This window comes from Aptenodytes forsteri, unplaced genomic scaffold, assembly GCF_000699145.1.
Source record: "Aptenodytes forsteri isolate BGI_AS27 unplaced genomic scaffold, ASM69914v1 Scaffold212, whole genome shotgun sequence".
Lineage (NCBI taxonomy): Eukaryota > Metazoa > Chordata > Aves > Sphenisciformes > Spheniscidae > Aptenodytes > Aptenodytes forsteri.
Window position 1 is genome coordinate 4,123,160 of NW_008795487.1, and position 23,622 is coordinate 4,146,781.

General features: G+C 39.9%; 1 protein-coding gene across 1 annotated transcript; it reads right to left on the bottom strand.

The window, feature by feature from the left end:
- Positions 1 to 431: 431 nt before the first annotated feature.
- LOC103900646 (arylsulfatase D) lies at positions 432 to 14,212 on the bottom strand. The gene is made up of 11 exons (XM_009281363.1): positions 14,133 to 14,212; positions 11,836 to 11,885; positions 11,138 to 11,287; positions 10,016 to 10,137; positions 8,446 to 8,568; positions 4,892 to 5,315; positions 4,083 to 4,219; positions 2,666 to 2,800; positions 1,866 to 2,028; positions 1,451 to 1,572; positions 432 to 848 (listed from the first exon to the last, which is right to left on the bottom strand). Exons 2-11 carry the CDS (start codon positions 11,859 to 11,861, stop codon positions 478 to 480), a joined length of 1,773 nt encoding a protein of 590 aa, XP_009279638.1. The 5' UTR covers positions 11,862 to 11,885; positions 14,133 to 14,212; the 3' UTR covers positions 432 to 477.
- Positions 14,213 to 23,622: the final 9,410 nt, after the last annotated feature.

A 23,622-nucleotide genomic window follows, 5' to 3' on the forward strand; every position in this document is an offset into this window, starting at 1 on the left:
AACTATTTTTGAATTATTTTGGAAGCAGCAGTCTGCAAAAATTTATTATAGGGACATTTTATGCATCGCCAATAAGGATAACAAAATTAAGGGAGACTTCAGTCCAGGAATCACTTAGAAATTCAGAACAAAAAATCAAAGCAAAGCTTCTAAGTATACATTCATAAACAACAAAACCTAAGTTATATTATTACTTGTACAGCTCTAATCTTGGCCCGCTTCAGTGCATTTGACCTATTCGTTCAGTTGTCAGCAGATGCAAGTTAAAACATGTTCTTCAGATCATTCTGTCTTGATCCCTCCCTGAGAGTGTCCATCCTAAAGCCACCTTTGCCAAATACTGTGCCATTCACTGGAACAATTCTCAAATAAAGGCTCCATTAAAACAACCAACCAACCAACCCACCAATCAACACCCCCAAAGAAAACACTCTTGATCTAAAAACCCTTTTGAGGAAGTAACTTTGGTTCTTTCCTTTATAGGTCAGCAATTTTATTATCGCCTTCCTTATCACACCAACAGAATGGGAACGTCCCACAGCACGGCTGCAGCCACGGCTTCCACACGACGTTGTACAAGGAGAGCTGCTCGGGGACTGGAGTCAGTGTCCTGCGATGCTCTTCTATGGCTCTTCCAATCTTCCTTATTACAGTGTCAAAGAGGGGCTCGGTGTCAGCCGACAGAGGTTTGGCTTCAGAAGGGTCTCGTGAGAGATCAAACAGCAATGGAGGGTCATGATGGGTCACACCTTCCCCAAAACATGGACAAAATCCTCTATCATAACAAGCCCCAGCCCCGAGCGGACGGAAGACAGGGGTCACATAATGAGCCTTCCAGATGGCTCCACCTGGCAGGAGAGAAAGAAGGCTTGCAATGACACTGGTGGTTATCACAAGGCATTAGAGGAGTGAATATTTTTCTAGAGTTCATTTCTGGTTGCACTTCAGCTCTACACTTATTAGTTGATATAGTATTGTAATTTCATTTAAAATTAAGTGCCATAGAATAAAGCCAATAATGTAAAATGATTTCTGATGTTTGAAAATTTCTCCAAAATTTTCAGCAAGTATCAGTTATCCCTGACATCGTTTTTTGTGAAGACATGAAAAAAAGTTTTGGGGTTTCCATGGCTTGCTTCCTTGTTAAGGTAGCAGAAGGACAGGCAAAAACTGAGGTAAGGACTTCTCCTTGAGACAAGGAGGGTGTGGACTCCCCAGGCCTTGCATTCAGATAGAGAGGTGGACAAGACCCATCCTGAGTTCCAGTAGCCTGCCTTGAAGCCACGAACAAACTCTTTGTGCCATGTAAGTACAGGCAATGCTAGTAAGTTCTTTACCATGTTACGTCTGGAACTACTTGGAAAGCTACAATCCCAGAAAAAATGTGTGAGACAAATCTGCTCTCCCATAGATTGAACCTAATTCTTGGGGAAAGACGTTCCGTACTCACTGTCCTTCTGGTGCCACCGCACAGCGTGTAAGTGAATACCACAGTAATGAAACAGGAACTCGTGCTCTGAGTGCTCAACTGTTCCTCGCAGTAAAGGCATCAGATCCCGGCCATCAACTACCCTAGCAGAAAAAAATGGACACCATCAGACTGGGGTAAGCTGTAAAGGGCTGCGTTCCCTCTGCACACCTCTTGCTGGAACTGCCAACTCTGAATGAGGAAGATGCTTGTGGAAGATTGCAGGTAGATGCTAGATCTGAAATGTAGAGAAGAGGTGACTGAGCTGTGGTAACATTTATGTGTCTAGAAAAGGAGCAGGAGTGAAAAAGAAAATGTCAGACTCAGAATGTGTTTCCAAACTAGATTTTCCATCGTCTTGGGAGAGAAGGAGGAATAAAGACACTTGAGTTTGTACCTGTCCTGGGGTAACACCCCTCCAGCCAGATGAACTACTGTAGGATAAATGTCCATAAGGCTTGTAGGTTCATCAATGACTGTGCCTGCAGGTAACACTCCTGGCCATCTAAATATCCCTGGGACTCGGATTCCTCCTTCCCAGCCTCCCATAGCTTTTCCACCTTTCATAAAAAAAAAAAAAATAAATCATTAAAATAAATATTTCATTTAAAACAGAATTTTTAGACAAATGTTATTGTATTATCATAAGCTGTCTAATGTTACCTTTATGAGCCTTCCTTCCCCTTTTGTTTTTACTGCTAAGCTCCTTCTCCTCAGCATCAGTGAGTGTTCACTATATCAGACCCCTCGAATGACCTTACTCCCTTCTATTGTTTTACAAACACATTGCCCCATCAGAACTCAGTGTGGATAAAATTTTCAGGCATAAAGTGATTTCCCAGCCTAGTTCTCCTCTCTCTTTTACAATCCTGTAACATACCTGTTGTAGTTAAGGCAAGGGTTCAGATGTAAGATGCAGCTAATATTTAATGAGAAGTTACACATGCTTAATCAAAATTAACTTGTGATCAGTTGCCTCACAAGGAAATGCCAGTTTGAGAATTCATGCTTGTAAAGAACACCTGCACATGCTAGAATTGTCTAAATTCTTACATGCCTGATTAGAATGAGACAAATTTGCTTCTCAGTGATAAAACACTGTTACTCCTTGAGCGTACAGTCTTATCTAAGCTTTAGGTTTGTCCTGAGTACTTTGCTAGTTGTTGCTGGGCTGTCACTGTCCCTGACAGCTCTTACCTCTGTATATTCCGTTCCAGCCACCCAGCTGCCTTTTGCCTTCTTGTCTTTCCAGCCATCCACCATGATCAGAGGCAAAGTAAACTAGTGTAGTATTTTTCAAGCCTTCCTTGTCAATAGCGTCTAGAACCTGGCCTGTAAACACAGGAATATGTGTGTATTAAAAAGCAAAAATATTGCTTACACTACATAAATTTTAGCCTCTGACTTGTAAACATTCATCAATATAATTTCTTATCTATGTAGGGCTGCTCATTGTTTAAAAGAAGAGTTTTTTAGGATCAAGATTTGTAGTTGTGATTTCACTGTCTGTAAAAGCACAGAAAAATTGCGATGTGCTGTAACCCCTTTATTATTAATATTATAACAAAGGAGTGCAAGAACCACAGTCACAGAACAGAACCCTGTATCGTAAAGGGCAGAAGTGCTGTGTGCTGTAAAAATAGGGAAAGAAAGCATGATCCAAGGCCCCCAAAAAGTTAGATTCTGCATCAGTCATGGCCATCGTGAGAACGAGGAAAAAATGTCATATACCCTTATCTTACATTGTCTAGACCACAGTTAGTATTTGCATTAAATTACTGGCTGAATATAATATGCATTAATAATATAGTTCTTTTTTATTTAAAAGTGGTTCTTGAGCTGTTTCTGATGTTCTTAATTATATTTGTGGTGTGTTTAACACACCAGTGTTTAAGTGTTTAACAGGTAGGTTTGAAAACCAATTCTTTCTGTATGTGTACCTGATTCTTACCCCTTTTGCAAATGTGGCTACTTTTCCTCCACCATGACTGGATGATAAATAATTCTTCTTCCACTCCAAAAAACAGGCTAAAAAATAACATGAATCTAATTTCTGGAGGCATACCAATTAACATTTATGAACATTGCTGGATTTGTGAATGGGGCTGAAAAATATTCAGTACTCTGCTGAATGCAGCAGTCACAGAGAAATAGCCTGCTGGTTTACACCTGGCATTAATTTGCTTATCAGTTTTATCTCCTTCTGATGTGTCCTACTTAGAAATAGATGACCATAAGAGGCTGAAATTACCTGATCTTTAATAATCACAGAAAACGAAATAATTCTCACCATGTAGTATTTAGCGTAAGAAGAACAGGAGAGCTCCTTGGCAGGAGCCAAGGGGACATGGTTAAAACTGGTAAACACTAGACCAAAAGAACTGAGTGAACAGAAAGACTCATTTGGTCCAAGACTGGAGGAAACAAAAAGCCAACACTATAAACCGACAGTGCTCATACAAGATTGACAGATGCTCATGAAAAGCTTAGGACTTTTTTCCTTCTTGTTTTTAATTCTCTTCCTTGTTCTTTTAATAACAACTTCATTTTTATTATATATTCAGACCTAGGTATTATGTAGTTGGAGACATTGTTATTTGCTATGGTGACTTACCCACCATCCAGTCCATCTCTTCTACATTGTCTCCATATAAACCATGGCTGCTCCTCCCAAGAAACTTCTCTGTGGTGAGGAGAGGGGTGTGGGAGTGTAAAAAGGACAGAAAGAGGAGGAATGGCTTGTGCTTATTTCTAAAAAACAGAAATCAACACTTTGTTATTAGGGAGGAAGGTTCTCAATACATGCAGAGGTCAGTCGTAATGGAAAATGGTATTATGATTTGCGTATATACATATTTCAACAATCACTTCAGAAACATCTTACTTTGTTAGGTATTAAATCCCAGTGATTAGGATCTGTCTGATAAAATAACGTTTGGCTTATATAAAATGACCCTCTTTTTTCCCTGAATCATGGGTAGAAACGTTCCAGATTGAAGCTCCACTTTCTGCTATTGCAAACCACCACAGTGCTACTGAAACAAAGGTGGCAGGTTCATCTCCTGCCAGCTGTTGCCCACGTGTCAGTCCGTACGATAAGGCTACCTTAACTGCAATGTGGGTCTCGTGGATAGAAATATGTCTTTCCTCAAATTAGGCTAGAAATATTCAATCCAGCCCATGGAAATTTGGAAATATTATGAGCTTTAGTGAAGCTAGGAATAACAGATATCCTTAAGCAGCAGCTAATTTTTTTGTTTAATAACATGATATCATTATTAATATTATTAATAATTAATAGTCATAACAGTACTTATAATGCTATATAATATAATAAAAATTATAAAGACTTCACATAGCTGTTTAAAAGTTGCAAGACATGCAAGAACCAGAAGAAATGTGACCAAAGGAAACACACTTTACCTTTCAATAAAAGAAATTGACTCTCTCAAGATAAGAGACGTAGTCCTGTCTGTCACCATTGGCTGCTCAGTAACTTCGTGGTTTCTCATCATAATGCAGTTCCAGTATCGTACAAACCCATAACTTGAGAACCAGGATACGAAGAACAGGAGACTAAACCCAGCAAGGCAGGTCAGCGTTTTCCAGCGGACTGAAATCAAGCCGGTCAGTCTTCCTAGGGCAGCGGTGAGTGTAACGAGGCCAATCATCTGAGTGTAAACCCAGAGTTTCCTTCTAAAGACTCTGTCCATCTCTGGTGTCTCCGTTGGTTGGCAGTCACTTATTAGCGTAAAAGGCATCCCATAAAAATAGTCAAACCCATGGTTTAAAGGGTGATGACAATGGTCGTTGCGGGATTCACAGTTAACACCTTGATGCCACTTCCCTGAAAATACAGATTATTAAAATGTAAAGAGATAATATTTAAAACTGGGCTTTTCCTCGTACAAAACATTTCTCAAAAAACAATTGTTTTTTTTCCTACTTGTGACAACTTCTTCATCCTGCACATATATACCGAGTATGTAGTGATATAATGGGATACACCTTGCGATTGATGAAAGTAAACATCTACAAATTATAAATTTCCAACAGAGTTATTGGTGCTCTGTATACATATTCATGCCCTGTAGCTTTGCTCAAATGTAAAAAAACCTGGACTATAAAGGGAACTAGAAATTGAGAAAAATTCAGGTTTCAGAGCCGAGCAAAAATGTATGGCCTTCCTGGAGACCTGTCAGGTATGAAACAGGAGGAAGAAGTCCTTTTGTAAGCACAGGGCAAAAGAACACTGTTCTGTTGTCTCTTTACCTTCAAGACGCTATGCAGACTTGTTTCTGGAAAGTTTTGGACGGCTTGATGTCAGGACTATGGCAACACTCAGCGACGTGTTGGTGCCAGACTGAGAAGGGAAGCTATGGATAGCGTAGTCAAGTAACTGGCAGCTCAGCAGTGGGTTTGCCAGACAAACCACCGGATCCGGAAGAACTTGAGCTCAGGAGATCAGTATTTCTCATGAAGCTGTACATATGTAAGTAACTTTGCTGATAATATCTCTGTATACTGGATGAGGATAAAAGGCTTTGTTTTATAAGTATTTTTGCCATTTATTTGCATTTCATCAAATTTAAAAAGTCAAAGCCGCCGCCTTTTAAATTCTGAAGTCTTCATGTATCAAAAGGAACATCTCCTGACCTTTTGCAATACAAGTTGTTCTTTATTACGAACATATGTCCACTATTATGATGAGTGGCACATCAAAACCATGCTTTTGCTTCCCCTCCAGTCTATTCAAACAGACTGGTTAGGCACTTACACAGAGACATAACAAGTTGGCTCATTTGGCTCAAACACTGAGGCTTGAGAATACGTGAATCAAGAGACCAAAATCTACCTCTCATCAGGGAGATGCAGTTTAATTGCATGAATTGCATGTTATGATCTCTGACGTAATGCAGGCCTTGGATACCAGATCTATAGATCAAAATGAACTTTTAAAATTTTACCTGAAAACTAATTTGCCACTAATTATTATTGTGGAGTAAAGAACTGTGTACTTACAGAAGGATATTATCCTAAACAACTGATTCACTATGTTACCAATACATATACTAGCAGCCAACCCTGAGTAGGTTTCAATAGAGTTGCTGTGCATTACAATAGGAGCAGAAAAAACTACTTCAGAGGAAAAAAATTGCTGCTTTTTGGGTATAAAGGAGGAGTGAAAGTTCTGTTCTAGGTGGATGAATTGCTTTCAGCTAAAACGTCTACTCAGTTTACCTCTTGACATATTTAGAGCCAGTGATACAATGAAGCAGGTTTGTAATCAATACATAGATGCATTAGTCATAAATACAGGTGCAGCTAAAGTATCTTTGGACTTCAGATGCACTCCAACACCTAAATCTCCAGCTGAGGTCGATAAAGGCTTCTGACATGCTACAAAAGACTCAAATCTCCAGAAGATAAACTAAGTGTATGATTAAGATAAATTAGTCTTGAGGGCATATGTTATACAACATTGGCTTTCTAACTACAAAAAATCTGCAAAGCATTTCCCAATAAAAAGTCTCATTATCACATCAGGCTGCAGGTTATTAATAGGATTTAACTCTGCAGTTAAATTGGTTGTGCTCAGAGCAAAACAATCACAAACCATTCAGGTAAGACTATTCAGTGCTCATTCAGCTGTGGTGATGTGGGTAGATGTTCTGTAAGATTTCTTGCTTCCTGACTTGAATGAAGTTGCTCTTATGGGGTTTTTTTTTTTTTGTGTCACTTATCACCAGTGCTTTCCATCATCCCCTGAGGTGCAATTAATCAGAATCTGTCAATCCAGTTAAACTAAGTGATGCTCTTGGCATCTATGGTGTGATTTTAGCTAAGATGCCCACAGGTAAAATGCCAGCCCATTTTGCTAGCTAGCTTCTAGGAGGGATGCAGCACAATCTCCCTGCAGGGCAATTCCTTTGGCAAAGTGGAGACAAATCTGATTGTTTTGTTAGTGATTACGTGCTGAAGCCAAGCTGAAGCACATGGCTAATAGACGTGAGCTGATTAAAAGAGCCAAAATAATACTGCTACAAAAATAACAGGAAAGAAGATTCAGTAACATAGAACTTAAAATGCTTGGAGAGCTTTGTTTAGTATTGTCCTGTATGGTTCAGATTTATTCTGCTGAATGAATACAAATCCATTCCTGCAGACACTTTTATTAGTAAATTCAGTTTATTTGTGCAGCTGATTTTTTTGTGTGTGTCAGACATAGATTTTGGATATTGACATTTAGATGCTCAGATGAGGTAGAGCAAATAGCTGAAAACTCGGCTCAGGAATGTTTGTGTTTTATCAGTCTGTGGAACTATGTGATGTATCTAAGATAAATAATTATGTGCAGCTGGATCATGACCAAAAGTTACAAATGTATTAAAAAAGAAGTCCTGTAAAATAGGATTCTTATTAGTGCTGAAGGAGGCAATGTTTTGTGGGCTGTACTGAAATCTTGGTGAACTAGAGGCAAGCTCCAATTAAAGAAAAAAGAATTGCTTTGTTTCTGTTTTTGAAAGGCAAAATCCTGTGATATTATGAACTGGCTCCATTGTTTTAAGTAGCAGCTGTTGCCTTTTGTTGTGAATCTGCTCTGAGCTGTGTAAAGCATCGGCATGCATATTTAAATGGAACTCATGTTTTTGTTTTTTATGAAATAGCATTGGAAAAATTATCATATACCTGGTAGAATAGTATTCAAGAAATATTAACATGTTTTCCATTATATATTTTAACAACCACAGCTGTGCTTGAAAGCAGGTCAACAGTAAAGATTATTCACTTTATCAGATGCTTGTTCTTTTGAGAAAGATTCTTCTTGGCAAGGATTTCTTCTTACAAGATATTCTTAAATCAGGAAATAAAAATATTACAGCTGAGGTATGAGCAGTTGCTAACTAAAACAAATGGTTTGAGTGAGATGTGCAGGTGAAACACATTCTAGGCCATCTTCAGGAATGTTCCCATACCTATCAGCCCTGTGCTGTAGCCTTGCTGCTGCAGTATTTTGGCAAAAGTGGTTTCATTCGGAGGAAGCCCTCCTGAGCCGCCATTCCAAAAAATAACACGGTAATTGTTTATAGCATCCATCCCTACAAAATACAATAATAAACAATCTTAGTAAGTATAACTGGTAGAATACTTTTGTCAAACACACTTCTTTGTTTCCTGGTTTCATTGGTATTATAGTGTTAAATGTTTATCCTAATGCTGTTTTTTTTGGGGAAAAGCATCTAGGACACTGGACAAGAATAAGAAAGAGTTAAGTCTCTCCATTATACCTATTCTTCTTTGTACTTCATAATGAGACGTTTTGTTTTGTTTGGAATGGCACAGTTGTATAGGAGCTTTTATATGTCACAGTGGCATCCAGGCTGTATGAAGTGCACTTACTTAGTGTGACTGTGAGGGCAGGGAGGAGGGTAGGGAGACATCAGCCCTCTGTCAGTCTCAAACTCCAGCTTGCATAAGGCTGCCTGGGAACTCAAGATTTCCCTGCACAGTGGCGTGGCTGGTATCTGACTTCTGAAACCACAGAGTAGCTATCTAGCACAACAATCTTCTCCTCACCTGCAGGTTTACACCCTGTTATTTAGCATTATATACTGGCATAACCCCATCATACAACGTTATGTGAAGTACAATCTGTCATGGAAGCGTTGAACATCTCTGGCCCTGTTGTTACAGCGGGAGACAGTCTGTACAAGCTCATGTGTGTTTTCAAGGTATCTATCTCAGTGGGAGCTGTCATGATAAAAGTAGGACGACATGTCAGCTTTAAAATGCCTCGGGAATGAAGACACTGAAGATTATTTGCAATAGAACAGGTGTTAGAGAGTTGCTGTTAGAAACATGTAGAGCTATTTGTTTTTCATACCTCTTCATCTCAGGGATGCAGTTTGACAGGATAGTATTTTTTCTTCAAAAAAGAAGAAAAGAGCTTCGGAAAAATAATATAGCTGTCAAACTGTTATTTCATAGGACAGATGAATTCTGACACATAGGTAACAAAGTTTTCCTGTAAATGACTCATTCTGCACCTTGACTGGAGGGAATGGACACACATCTGCATAGATCTACTCTGCTCCCTGCAGGGCTGAGCTGTTTCTGATATCTGATGAGGAGTCACCCATGTCAGAAATTAATGTAACTAGTGCTTTAGAAACGTGTTGTTTTTATTATTCATGTTCTATGTAATGACTTTTTTGAATCTAACAGTTTGTACTAACTCCATTCTGGCTGCAATCTGTGCAACAGAGCACCAAAACGCAACCCAAGTTGCGAGCTTGCGGGGAGCAAGTTGCTCTGCAGAGCTTGTTCATCTCTGCCCCAGGTTGGTTCATTGTACCCATAAATCTAGATGCCACCTCAAAGGTACTAGACCTAGCTGGTGTGTCTTTGTGTGCCTCAGTGAGGGGTGACATGTCTGTGGCACCCCTTCTATTTGCACACCCTCATTTCTTTTGTGCCCATTGTATGACATTGTTCCCTTCAGCGATAAAGCAATGTTTAAAGGCTGCTTGGTTTAGCAAGGCAAACCTGATCGGAGGGGATATCTGCCAGTGAGGAAAGCTGCTCTGCTGGGGGTGCAAAGTGGAGCCGCAGCAATGTGTTGGGTCAGTTTCACTCCTTCCTTTGCCAGGCGATCAATGTTCGGGGTCCTAAAAATGCAACCAACACTGTCAGATATTATTCAGAGGGTCTTCAAGGGAATGGGGATGAGGAATAATATACTTATCTTTATTTTGGAAGTTTCTTCTATTTGAAGATGGCCAGGAAATATTTTATTTTTTAATTTTATTTTAATTCTCTCAAGTGATGGGGAAATGTTTTGGTTTTTTTTTTTCTTTCTTCATTAACAATTGCTATCTGGATAAATTTCAAGCCAATCATTCCTTCTTGTTTCCCAAGCCCTATGAAGAGCCTTGCAGAAGGCTTTTGAGATGAAAACTCATGCCTTGGGGATGATGCTATGCTGAAGTGGAGGCCCAGCCATGCAGAGCCCCATCAGCTACCTATGATCATCAGCTACCTATCAGAAACTTGCCGGCTGGTGCTGATCAGGGTGAGATTCTAAGAACTTTGCTGGACAAGGGGAGTGATCATACCAAATTTGGTTTTGTTCAAAGAAGTGACAAGCTGGTAGGAAGCCAGCAGGCAACACCGTGGCACAATTCTCAGAGAGAAGGCAAATTCTATGTCCTTGGGTCAGAAAAGAGAAGTATTTCATAGTAACATAGCTCATTGCAGTGGTTTCTACTGTATTTTGATGTGAGACTGGGAAAGAATAGCAAAACAGAGTTAAATGAGGTAATGAGGCCTGATATGTTGAAAGATGGGACAACTTTTCTATCTTCAGGTATGTGTAAGAGCTTAGTGTTTCTCAATGTCAGGCAATTAAGGAATACACAAGAATGGTTGACATAGTCCCACAGTAAAGCAGCACGGCATAGCAGAGCTGGCCCTGGGAATGCCCTCTAGGCTGCGAGATAATCCTGGTAGTGCTTTACATTTACTGTTAATGGCACCCATGGGAAATCCTCCCATTTCTCCAGGAAATGAACTTGAAGAGAGCTCGAATAGCTGGTGATGGGCAGAGGATTGCAGTCTTGCATTAAATAAACCACCAGCTCTGTTCAATGTTACGCTCCATTTCCTTACCTGATAGTATCATTCCCATAGCAACCTACATCCCCTATGCCGAGGTCATCAGCCATCAACAGGACAATGTTTGGCTGTGTGATGATGGAAAGCTGTGTCAGTGGTGGCTGCAGAAGCAGACCAAGAACCAGGGGTGCGACCAGGGATGTCCTGAAACACAGAAGAAGAAAAGAAGCCAACGACCTGGCCATTCATCACTCCCACTGCAAGTGGCTGAAGACCCTCCCATGTGAGCCGGGCTGCAGACCAGACCACTCTCCGCCCAGATGTAGAGGGTGTGTTAAATTTTGATCATTGACCCAAACAGATGTCATGAAAAGGAAAATGTCAGGACCATAACTTTAAAATCTCCTTTTCTGATTGTTTCCAAACTTCCTATGAGCAGTCTCACTTGGGAATTTACATGTGACAGATGACGTGTAAGTTATTTTGCTTTAGTGGCTTGGGATGTTTTTTAGAAGTTGGTCTGGGAAACTGAGAATGGGATCAACTTCCTCTGACATCCTTCTCACCCGGACTGGGACCTTTGTGTTGTGAAAAAGTTAAGAACAAGAAAAACAAACAAACAAATTCACATTGAGTATACTTTATAGATAAACAACCCTACTCTTTTGTAATACGGTATTATGTCATTATTAAACTTTGCTCACTTTAGATCTAAGTATGATATAACAATAATTAATGAACTTTTTTCTTACCAATAAGATGTTAGTTGCCAAATCATTTCTGCATTTGGAGTGTTCAGATCCTGCAAAACCAAGAGAGAGCCTTGTCATGTTTGCATCTTCCTAGTAGTCACTGCAATAAAAATAGATTAAAAAAATGTAATCTAAGCCTATCAACATTCTCTCTGTTTTATTTACTTCAGTGCACCTCAGATCAGACCCTAATGAAGAAGAGTGAAGGCATTAATGCTATTTTTATTGCTAGCAGTTCTTCACTTCTTAGAGGAATTTTTCTTTTTGCGTAGAGAAGTTTATCTTAAAATAGAAAAATAATTCTCTTTTGTTACACAACTCAGCTGTATGAAAAATACTTGCTGTTCAGAAAGGAAGAGAAGAGCTTTTTAAAATCCAGTCCTCAATGTAATTTATTTTTCTGTAATCACAGAGACAGTACCAGCCTGCTGCTTCTTCACATAATGTGCCAAGTTTCCTTTCAGGCTTGTAAGAGAGATCTTTAGTTATAGAAATTCTAGTCATCCTCTTCCAATGATGACTTTTCCTTAGGAGACACTGAATTTGTGACCTCCTGTTGTTTGACTCTGAGCTGAGCCTTTTCCTTCTTTGTATGTGTCAGATTTCAGGGTGTGATGCTCTTTTCCCCCTCTCTGTACTGCTTTCTGCAAAGGTTCCTCTGGGGCTTTCTCTTTCACTGCCAGGACAAGACAAACTGTTTAAAGGCTTTGAAGTAAGGGCCAAATGACCTTGGTTCAAAGGCTTTAAAATAGACTCCTTTCAAATTTATCCCATGTCTGGTTGAACTATTCCAAGCATTTCAATTTTATAAATTATGTTGGTTTCAAATTTTTGTTTCCAGAAATGATAGTATTTAGCAGCTTAGTTAATATCCATAGTTCTTATATTTTATTCACCAACACTACAGGCCTCAATGGGAAAATTTAAATTTCTATGCTTAGGAAATTGGCATCCAGACGGCTCTAAACACTTATTTACAAGTACCAATGCTGATGCAGCATCGCTATCTACAGACACTCAGGCTCAGTTTCCTGCAGTTGGATTTGTGCCTTTGCTGCATCCTAAGCAGGTATAGGAAAGATACTGGAGGACACCTCAGCTGTCTTTTGCATATGCATACTCTATGCCTCCAAAACAGTTGAAATAAATGGGAATTGGAAATATTAAAATTTAATTGTGTAATTGGTTGTCACTAACTGCCTGTACCTGACAGTAGCGATACACTGATTCAAAGCACAGGCTGGAGCTCAAGGCTGAGTTTCCTCAGAAGCTGCCTGTAAAATAGCAGGTAATATACAGAAAACAGTTACTGCACTGACTGGTATTATCCCTGTCAAGCCATTTCCTTAGTGAGAGGTGATGGGGTTGCAGTCAGATAAACTTTAGCAGCTCAGGTGGGAACAAGAGGGACAGTGAAAGCAGCTTGCCCCGTTCCTCCCCTCTCTGAGAAGTCGGGGGGGGCCCAGGTCCCCGCACTGCAGTGCAGCTCCTTGCTCAGCCCCCGCAGCTGGGGCAGCAGCAAGCGCCCGCCTGATTCAGCCACCAGCAGTTTGGAGGATGCCTTTTTGGGGACCTCTTTGGGACCGCTTTTGCCAAAGTGGCACTCAAGCCATGCTGCAAGCAAACTGTCCACTTTGCTATCTGAATTGAATTTGGCTTAAAGCAAAACTCCCTCTCCCATTTCTTAACCTCCCCAAAGTAATTTAGATTTTATCCCTTTCTTCATCCGTTTTAATAATCCAGGGGGGATATAGCTTGCATATATTTCATATTTTACTAACTATTTTCCTTTACTGATTGTACTTTTGTAATCTGTCTTTTCTATCAAAATACCCACAAGATACTGAAATCCCAATCGAAGCCAGTTTGCATGAGAGAAAATATTCATAATTTTAGAGACGCTCAGATACACATTTCACAAAAAGAGTACCCATTTGTGGCATCAGTTTGGCAATACTCAGTGAAAAGTCTTGCAGGTAATTCCATTCAATTTGGTACTGTTCAGTCTGTGAAAAGGTCTTCTAAAAACTCCTATTTTGTAGACTTGATATAGATACAACAAAAGCCAGACTCATGATAATAAAAGCCAGACTCATGATAACAAGTTGCCTGCAGCTGACTGCTCTGACTTTGTAGTCAGGCATGTATGAGAATAATGTTGTTGTAAAGAGAAATGCCTTTTAAAAACTTCCTCGAGATATTTTTATCTACAGAAGCAAAAGAAAAAAAAAAAATTCCAAATTCCAATTAAAATTTTCCCGTGCATTTCCCAACATAGAAAGGGAGGAATACGGTACCTGGTCAAGTTATGCTCAAAGTAGGCAGCTGATAGACTGGAGCGTGAGCTTATTTTCAGTCGACTTAAAGCCATTCCAAATTTTTCAGCACAATGACTGCTGTTACAGCACAGCGTCTAACATCTGTTTCTGAAGGCAGTCCTTAAATCTGCCCTAGCTGCTCATGCACACTTTGCCACAGGAAAGCTGTGTTATACCGGAGCTTGCAAGCGGCTGGATGGTCTAACTTATCCCGGAGTCCCTTAAGCTGCACGTCCCACTGCCGTCTGCACAACGATGACATTCATACACGCGTGAGGGTCGGGCTGGGGAACACCAGAAGTGTAGCTAAAATGCTTTCTGCCCAAGCAGCCGTTTCTCAAGGGAAGGGAAGGACCTCCTTCAAGTCTGAGACACTCCGATGAAAGGCACTATAAATAATACTTCCCATAAACCTCTCCTCATTTCCAAGGAAAACAGAAAATTGCTGTACTTACGAAGCAACAATACTTTGTCTGTAGAAGCAGAAATTGAATGAATATCTTCACTTTATGGCAGCCCCGAGTGCCTGCAGCAATGAGAGGCTCATCTCTGCACACGCAGTGAGAAACAGTTTTAAGGCGTGGGGAGGAAATGCCGGCAAGAGACTTGAATTTGCTTTTGCAGAAAATGAGTCATTTGGCTTCACTTCTGAGTGCTGCCTGTTTCCTAGTCATCACTCAAAGAGACAAATTAAGGTTACATGCTGGGTAATGCTTTCTCCCTTGATTTTTCTTCTTTGAGTCCTGTTGTACCGAGAGTTTTGGGAGAGCATGAGATACTATCAAACAGCAATCTTGCTTTAGTGTCAGAATTTGCTGTGCTTTCATATCTTAAAAGAGAAGGGTTATGAGTTGATGGTTCATCACCAATTGCAGTACTCAGGTTGGTTTGCTAGTGGAGCACCTCTGAGGCTAGTTACAGCGCCATAGGTGATCCCTCCCCTGGTCTCTCCCACCCCAGCCTTTCCATGCTGGAGTGGTTACAGCCAACACACACAGGAGAAGTGGTGTGTCTGGTTTTCCTTCTCTCAGTGCCTGCTTCCTTGTCCCCACCTATGTTACAGCATCTCAATCTGTACCTTTCCAGTTCCCATTCCCCTTCACTGTGCCTTTAGTGCTTCAGGATTCATTAATGTATATAGGATTTCTTGTTGTCTGATGCCCTCTGCTGCTGTATATTTTCTAAAAAGAAAGTACCTTCTGAGGTGCTGGGTTTTTCTGTCCAGGTTGCAATCAATCCCAGCTGGGCTCTGCTGACTGGGAGGGCCCCTCTTGCAGCTGGGTTCTCCTCCACAGCTCTCCTATTTTCCCTGTGTTTTTCCAGGGCTTCTAGCAAATTCTATAGTATTTGTAACGGAGAACCACAAACTATAACTGCTATGTTATTTACTAAATTTAGAGTATAGCAGAAAACTGAATGCATGTCTGCAGTTACACTGCAGGAACACGTCTTCGTTGTTTTGTAGGTAGCCTTCTTCTAACACCGAGAGAGCTAGACCAGATCACTGCTGTAAGTAGCGCTCGTTGAAATCTGGCTGCTGGGAATTACCGCCTGGGCACAGCTATGGTGTATTGAAGATAACGGAGGGAGGGTAGTGCTTGCGGCCTAAAGACTTCTCTCACAGTGACAACTTGTGCTTATTTTGGTGTTTGATCGTTGAAGGAGGGAAAGGTGAATGCCCTCTCACCGATGCCGTGTAAAGATGGCTTTTTTAAGAGGCTTAGGCAAAGCTAATTCTGTTCCCAGCCATTGCACTAATTGGGTCTACCTGTTTTTCTGTGGGGAAGTCTTTAGAAAATCTGTATTTGTTCAGAATGTGGAATGAATGTGGAATTTTGCAGAAGCCTTGCATACTCTTGTCTTTTACCCTCATTTTCTTTAAACTGAGTACTGGAGGAAGTAGCACTCACTGACCCTATTAAAGTACTTCAACATCTAAGAGTTGAAGGTCCGTTAGTAGTGGTTTGATACTACGATATGATGATTAAGAGGCTCCCTCTAGCGACTAATTTATTTTTGAAATCTCGTTTTGTTTCAGAGAACATTTGATTCACACTCTACCTTTCTAAAAGTCATTGCACAATGATGCAAAATGGTGTTATTTCTTTGAACTCTGATTTACACTAGGTCTTCAAGGCCTGAATGCCCAGGAGCAGTTGCAGAGCCTTACCTGTTGTCCTGGAGCATGTAATCCAGGTTTGCGGCACTGGGAAGGAACCTGGCTTGTGCACTCCAGGACTGCTCTGCAACGTTAGCCAAAGCGCAGTAAGCGGGGGCGAGTGGGAGGGTAACTTCAAAAGTGCACTCCTGATCTGGGGTAAAGCAGCAATTCAGATGCCCCAATTCCTGCCTAAGGCTCAACTTAGAAGGCTGCTGCTCACAAGTCTCAGAGAACAATTCAGATTACTTACACACCATCTAACCTCTCAAGGAAATCTAAACATCAGTGTGTGTTTCCATTTTTGAAAAACAATTTGCTGTGCTGTCTAAGCATAACAGCCTACTTTGGCCAGTATAAACGGTAGGGGCCAGGAACCTGCACATAGGCATGATCTAACTCTTCAGCAGAGTGGGATGGGAACTTAGCTAAAAAATGGAAACCTTTTTTTCTGGATCTCACTCCCATGATTTTTGGTGGATTTTTTTTTTTTTTTTTTTTTAAATTAAAAGCCGTGAATAAGGTGTATAAAGAGCACTTACAACAGGAACCATGGCTCTGGATTTCCCTTTCAGGAACCCCACCTTTTACAAGAGAGAGGGATGTTAGCTCTCTTCAGAGTAGCTTATAGCTTGTTGTAAGGTAGTTAAAAGCAAAAAGGGCCATGACCACTCTGTCCAGCTCAGGAAAAACTGCTGTAGATGATCTTCAATGGAAAAGAAATAGTCTTCTCCTTCTTGTGCTTGCCTGCAAAAGATGGTGCTTCATTCAGACTCCCGAGGCCGTTCTGCTGCCCTTGGTCATGCACTTTTTCATCGCAGGTTTACAGCTTCTTTTTTTGATGGCTTCTTCCCGCTCAGGAGCGCACAGCCCTTTTGTTGTCCCACAGAGGTGGCCACTTCTCTGTGTGCCGCTCCAGGGGGGCACCCGCCTCCTCTAAGCACCATATCATCACTCCCGCTGTTGACCTCTTCGGACAATGCAGGCCATGTGTGCATCCATGGCAGTCTGCATGGATACTGCTTTTTAGGAACAGTCACATGTAAGTTAAATGCTTAATAACAGGCAGGTGGTCTCTTGTCCTCTTTTCCTTCTGCTGCAGTGAAGGTAGTGATAGCTTAATGTGTGTGAATACATATGTACATACCAGAATTTATAGAGCTTATTTCAAATATTTCTGGTTTTTTCTCATGGGAAAGAAAAGCTAAATAGATTTAGAACAGTTTTTAGGCAGTTGAGACTGCTAGACTAAAATTTACACTGAAAATATTAAAAACCAAACCAAGAGTGTTTCACAAGTAATAGGATCAATACAGAGTGGAGAGATCTGAAAAAAAAAACCCCATGGATTTTTTCTGACAAGCTATAAAATACACAAAACAGGTTTGTTTGGTTTTTTTTTTTGATAGCTGGTGGAAGCAAGGCACATATCTAGCATGTTCTTTAAAAACTCTGCCCTTTAAAACTGCTTAAATCTGTAAGAGGCTGGGACAAAGCACAATAATACATGAGGATCTGAAGGTATTACCTGATCCCATGTTCTGCTGCTTTATGAATTTTCCAGCACTGCAGCTGGTCTTGCAGATACCAAGAGCTTTAGTCTCAGTGGGGTGCTATTCCAAATACAGGGGATGGTTAAAAATCTACAGTATTTTGTTTCAGACTGTTTTCTGATGCTGAGACTAAACGCATTCACATAGGCAGAGACTATCTAGAAAAATTACTATGAGAATTTTGCAAAATATTTTTACTAGCATGATAATTTATAAGATAACATAGTGAAAAACCACAAGCCACCTGTGTCACTAAATAAAGACTAGATAAGGCACTCACAGGATGTCACAGATTTTCAATGTTTTTATAAACTCTAGTAGTATGAAGTCAGGAATGCCTTAGTGCTAATATATTTTATTAAAGATTTTCAAGATGAAGTATAGGAGGCTTTAGTTTCTGTTGCTTATTAATTAGCAATTAATAATAATGGGTATTAATAATTGGACATTATATAAAATTCTAGTAAAATAAACAGCCTAACAACTGAGTATTTCATCTTCAGGTCAATTTTTCTGTCTACTGGAAAGTGATCATTTAAACCCATGATGGAGGAGATCTATAATTCAGCATCCAGAGAGGTATGGAGTTTTAAAAGGTAAAAGGTCTTGAGACTTCTTAAAAAGCCGGGAGCCATACCATAGAGCAAGTGTTGCATACAGATTGCGTATGACTTGCAGGGGACAGAACAACACTCATGTTTGTCTGCAAACAGACCCAACGGCAAAGTCAAAAAGAAACCCTGGCGTACATTTTGGTAATGGTTACTATTCTAGATTTATAGACATGTTACTCCTTGTTACTACAGTTCATAAGTCTGCTTAAAACTATCCTCAGTATTTTTCTGGCAACTGCCACAAGCTGCAGTTTCTGAGTTTAGCATTTCAAAAGCCATGACACATTTTGATTTCGAGCCTACTAATTGTAATCGTCACCACTGAAAAAACAATGGAGAGAAAAAAGGAGAACACTGACCTGTAAATACAGAGCATTAAAATTAGTTCTCGTTAAATCAAAGTCCTTTTAAATAGTATTTTTGTATTACAAGCTTGCAGAAGAGCACTGGTCTGAGGATTGACTTCAGAGTAGATCCTCTTGCCTATTTAAAATCACAAGTCACATAAACTGTCCATTGCAATTACAGCAGTTGAGCACCCGAATGGCTCCAGCACTGCAGAAAGGAGATGTGCAGGTTCATCACAGGGATATTGTTTGCACTCTCAGGGAATGCGACTTTGCTCCAGAAATCAACGGTGGGAACATTCCTAATGAAGCCACAAAGAAACAGCTTTGCTGTGATGGTCTACATAGAACAAAAACATGGATTAGGAGGCCTGAAATGTTTTTATATCAATGGCATTCTTAAGCCAAGGTTGAACTACAGACTTCTGCTGGCATAGCTATGTTGGTCAAGGGTGTGAAATGCATTTTTGCCAGTGTATTGTGGGAAAGAAATGGTTAAAACAAACTAAAATGCTAGAAGAGATTTTTTTTGGTACAAAATGCATCTTCAGTAGAACTGATTGGCTGATACGATATTCTACTGTGCCATTTAAGTGCTCTGAAAATGGATGTGGTCTCATGCTTTTCACTCATGAATGTGCTGTATCTTCTTCTAACATCTCACTTCAACATATGTAGGTTTGGGGGGAGGTGAGTAGACAAACATATCAAAATACCCTTGGAATTTTTGCTTGTACCTTACATGCTGTAATCTGGAATCCAAATACTATAGCATCTGTAGCCTTATAAAAATGCTGGGTACTATATTTCGCTCTCTCTACACCAATTACCTATCAGTTTATGAAGTTATAGATTTAATTCCTTTTCCCCTATGTGTACATTTTATTTTAATATGTCTGATTTTCCTACCCATTCCCTCCCTCTTGGCTTTTTGTGGTTTGTAATTAAATACTGTAAACCCCCCTCTTTAAGGGCCAGTGAATTAAATTCTACTGTTAGTGTAGCTTGGGGAAGGTCACCACTGCAGAATATACCCACAAATGTAATTAGAAATTTTTATCTTTTGCTCCTTCTATATATATCTATTGAGTCATTAAGAAATGTCTTTGAAATTGTGAATTCTCTTTCATTTTCTTGTTACAGAAGTTTAAGTTGTGACTTTACAGCTGGCATTGTATTAAGCAGATTTTCAGAAGCAGAACTAGAATTCCCTTTTCCCATTTTTAAAATGAAGAATTCTCTAATAGTTGCAAAATACTTCTACAGAAAACAAGTAAAATTTCCTTGTATTTTACATGCCACATATTTACTAACTATAGCACTAATTTAAAAGTCTCTTTATTTTTAGTTTTATCCTGGAATTTACCAGCTTGGGTTTACCAATGAAGCAGATCACATTTCCCACAAACTGCAGACTTCCTTCCTTCCTGTATTGTGTTACAGGCACTGGCCAGTTTCAAAATATTAAACAATCCAAGAGTTTCCCCTGTAGTTTTATAACTTAACTGGTCTGCAACCATAAGTGCTCAGCAATACCAGGTACTTTATTTCTGCTATGCTGCCAAAGTCAACGTTTGTCTCTAGGGGCTCCTAGCTTTTGATCATCAGCAACATGGGCTACATCTACGTCCAGGTTTACCAAGGACCCAGAGAGGCTCCAGGCTCTTCATTCATTCCCAGATTTCTTTCCCCTGCAAACCCTTTCCTCTCCTGCCTCACCGCAGCCCCACAGCACACCCTGACACAAGCCCCCTTGTTTCAGTCTTTACTAATCCTAAATGCTCACCTCGCTGCAGAAGACCTGGAGATTCATGTGCTCCCTGAGCAGAGTCTTGACTTTTCTCCAGCTCTCTCTTCCTACACAGACCCCAGTGTGGGGACACCCTTCGGTGTTTCAGAGCGCCTGGGCTGCCCATTCAGCTGCTGTCCCAGTGTTTGCCAAAATGCCTGGGACCTGACCCCGCTATGTCTCCTGACATGGGCTTCTGTCTCTGCCAGCACTGGGGCTGCGTTACATCTCTCTTTTCTCTCTCTGCCTTCATCCACCTTCATCCATTCTCTTCTAGTCTGGTTAAGAAGGAAGAGAATTGTGCTGGGGTTTGAAGCTCAACTTCTTTTAGACAGACATAAAAATACTGAAAATGTCACTCTGACTTCAGCAGACTCAGCTCTGACGTCTGCAGTTCCCCATGTCATTTCTGGAGACCGCCCAGAAGGCTGCCCTCATTCCTAAAAGCAGAGATGGGATTTTGAACGACACAACTATTCACTTCTGTCCTTTACAGGCTCTGCATTAGGGAAATTACATCTTAGCAACTCTAAATTGCTTTACATTTCTTATGCACTTATGAGAGTGAGTTATTTTTCATATATATTTCGTTATGGTACATGTGTGTATGCATAGTATGTGTATCTATCTATCTAAGCATGCAAGAAAATTAAAAGCAGAATATTAGCAGTGAAAACAGGTCCAGATGCAGTAATTAGGAGAATATGCATTATGCTACAGAGCTAACTAGTTTGTTAATAGGTATGGAAAATGTATCTGAAGAAATGCTAATTACCACAGCCAAACAATTTCCTGTACTGAAGAGAAGATTATATGAACAATGTTTGGTATTACTTTTACGTGCAAGTTTCAGGTATTCAGTAATGTAGCAACTCTGATCCAAAGTGTGTTGACAGCTTCCATATGCTCAGACCAATAAGGAAATCTTACTATTCATTATTTAGGCTCTGATTTTAACAATCGGCTAAACTTTATTGTGTTTACTGAAACATACTATAAACGCTAAGGCAGAAATTATCTAAAAGGGCAACAACTGAAGAAGGTGAAATAAGGGAGAAGTAGTTAAGATAAAATTATTTGTGTGCTCCTATACATTTTAAGTATTTTAACACGTTTTTGGTATACAGCATGTACATGGCAGTTATTTCAGTTATCCCAGCTTGTTGGCTTAATTTAGCCAGAAAGTCAGGTAGGGATTTAAATTATGCATAATATATAATAAATCCAACTAGAATACACACAGTACATCACAACTAATACTCTTCAGTCTGATGAATGGACAAAAGCCTTGTACATAATCTTCAGGAAAACAAGCTTTTTAATGTAAAAATCAAGTTTGCATTTTTCCATTTATTGGGTTGAACTATAACATATGCTCAAATGATCTGGTTAGAAGCCACATGCCTTGTGCAAACCTTAACTGTTTCTGCTTCTGCTAACAACATGTTGCATATGCATTACACTTTCCACCCGAGATTCTTCGTTAAAATACTCTACTAAATAAGTAACAAGCAGTTATTTGGGTCATGCCCCGTTTTCTATTACTAACGCACACTCTCACTTGCCGCAGCCCTCATTCCAGGCTGGGTTTGTTAACGTGGACACTTCCGTACTTGTGGAATCCTATTACATTTTAGTGCCTTAAGTGCTTTGGTATTCTATTTCAACATAAAAAGTCATTTTGTCTTTCATTAAGAACTTCCAAATGCTTAACTATCTTCTGGCTAAAATCTTGGTGATGTTTTTAAAATTTACTGAAGTTGTTTTCTGAGAGTGTGTTTTCACCACTAGAGGGTAGAGAAATACAGCATTGGCCAGCAAGTAAAAATGCCCTGATCTACAAGGAAAATAACTCTGCTTTGTTGATTTTAGGATCCAGAGGCTCCTCCATCACTCTTTTCAACACGACTGTTCAGACGGAGTAAAGTTAACAGAATACAGCTCCCAGGCAAGAGGTGAATCAAAACCAGATCATTACCGTGACTGCTTGCAAACAATCTTCTGCCAACATATTTGAATATCAGGGTTCACTTCAACCTGAGTGCTAAGTTTGCAGCACTGCGCCCAGGTATTCTCTAAGGCTGGAAAGCTGAAGCCTAGCTATGCATGAGGTAGCCTAAGCTACTTATTAAAGTACACAAGTACTTTAATAAGCCTACTTTCATAAGGCTGGTGGGATTTTTGATGAGTAGTTGTCCTCTGTATCTCTGCTTTGCAATCCAAAACTCCGTGATCATGATAGCCATTTTTGTGATGTGTTTTAAAATCCTCTGAGAGAATTTATCTGTATGCAAGAATGCAACATCTGGGAATAGGGAGGTGTTTAAAATACAATTAGGCTGGTTTCTAACCATCTGGTGATATAATTAAAATATGGTATGTGTAGTAGTATATCACTGCAGCGTCTCAAGGTTAAACTCAGCTTCTTGTCTAAACTTATCTGAAGGTTTATGCACTGTAATTAAAGCATCTGTAAGTTATAAACTGGACAATTAAATTCTAAGACAACTTCTTTTGAATGTGTAGAGCAGAAACAAAATACACAAAATGGAGGATGGTAATGTATATCCTTTGCCACTCAGATCATCTTTCTAGCATAACCCAATAAAATTTGTCCTCTACTGAAAAAAACCACAGGTTAAAACATTTTGTTGCAGACAGCTCAGGTACTTTCTAATGGTTTCCTTAACTCTTTAGAGACGTAAATGGTGTACAGGGCTTTAGGTGGCATCCCTGGACTCAGGGTTTGTTCTATATGAATGCCTTCTAATTTCAACCTATACATGTTCCTGTTCATTCATCAATCTGAAGGGTACTAGTTCTGATGTACTGGGTATATTATAATTGAGTTATTATATATTTTGCAGAATTAAAATCCCCACCTGACTTTCTGGCTAAATTAATTCATTTTCCTAAAGCAGTTTGAAATGCCATACTGCTTGCAAAAGAAAGACTTCAGATGTTCCATGGGCTTTGTTTTACATTTCTCAGTGACACCACTCACAGCC

Coding starts and splice junctions, on each gene's coding strand:
- LOC103900646 (XM_009281363.1), bottom strand. CDS start 11,861: ATGATTTGGCAACTAACATCTTATTG. Junction 10,138..11,137: donor TATGGGAATGATACTATCAG/GTAAGGAAATGG, acceptor TTGCATTTTTAG/GACCCCGAACATTGATCGCC. Junction 2,029..2,665: donor CTGGAACGGAATATACAGAG/GTAAGAGCTGTC, acceptor TTTTTATGAAAG/GTGGAAAAGCTATGGGAGGC.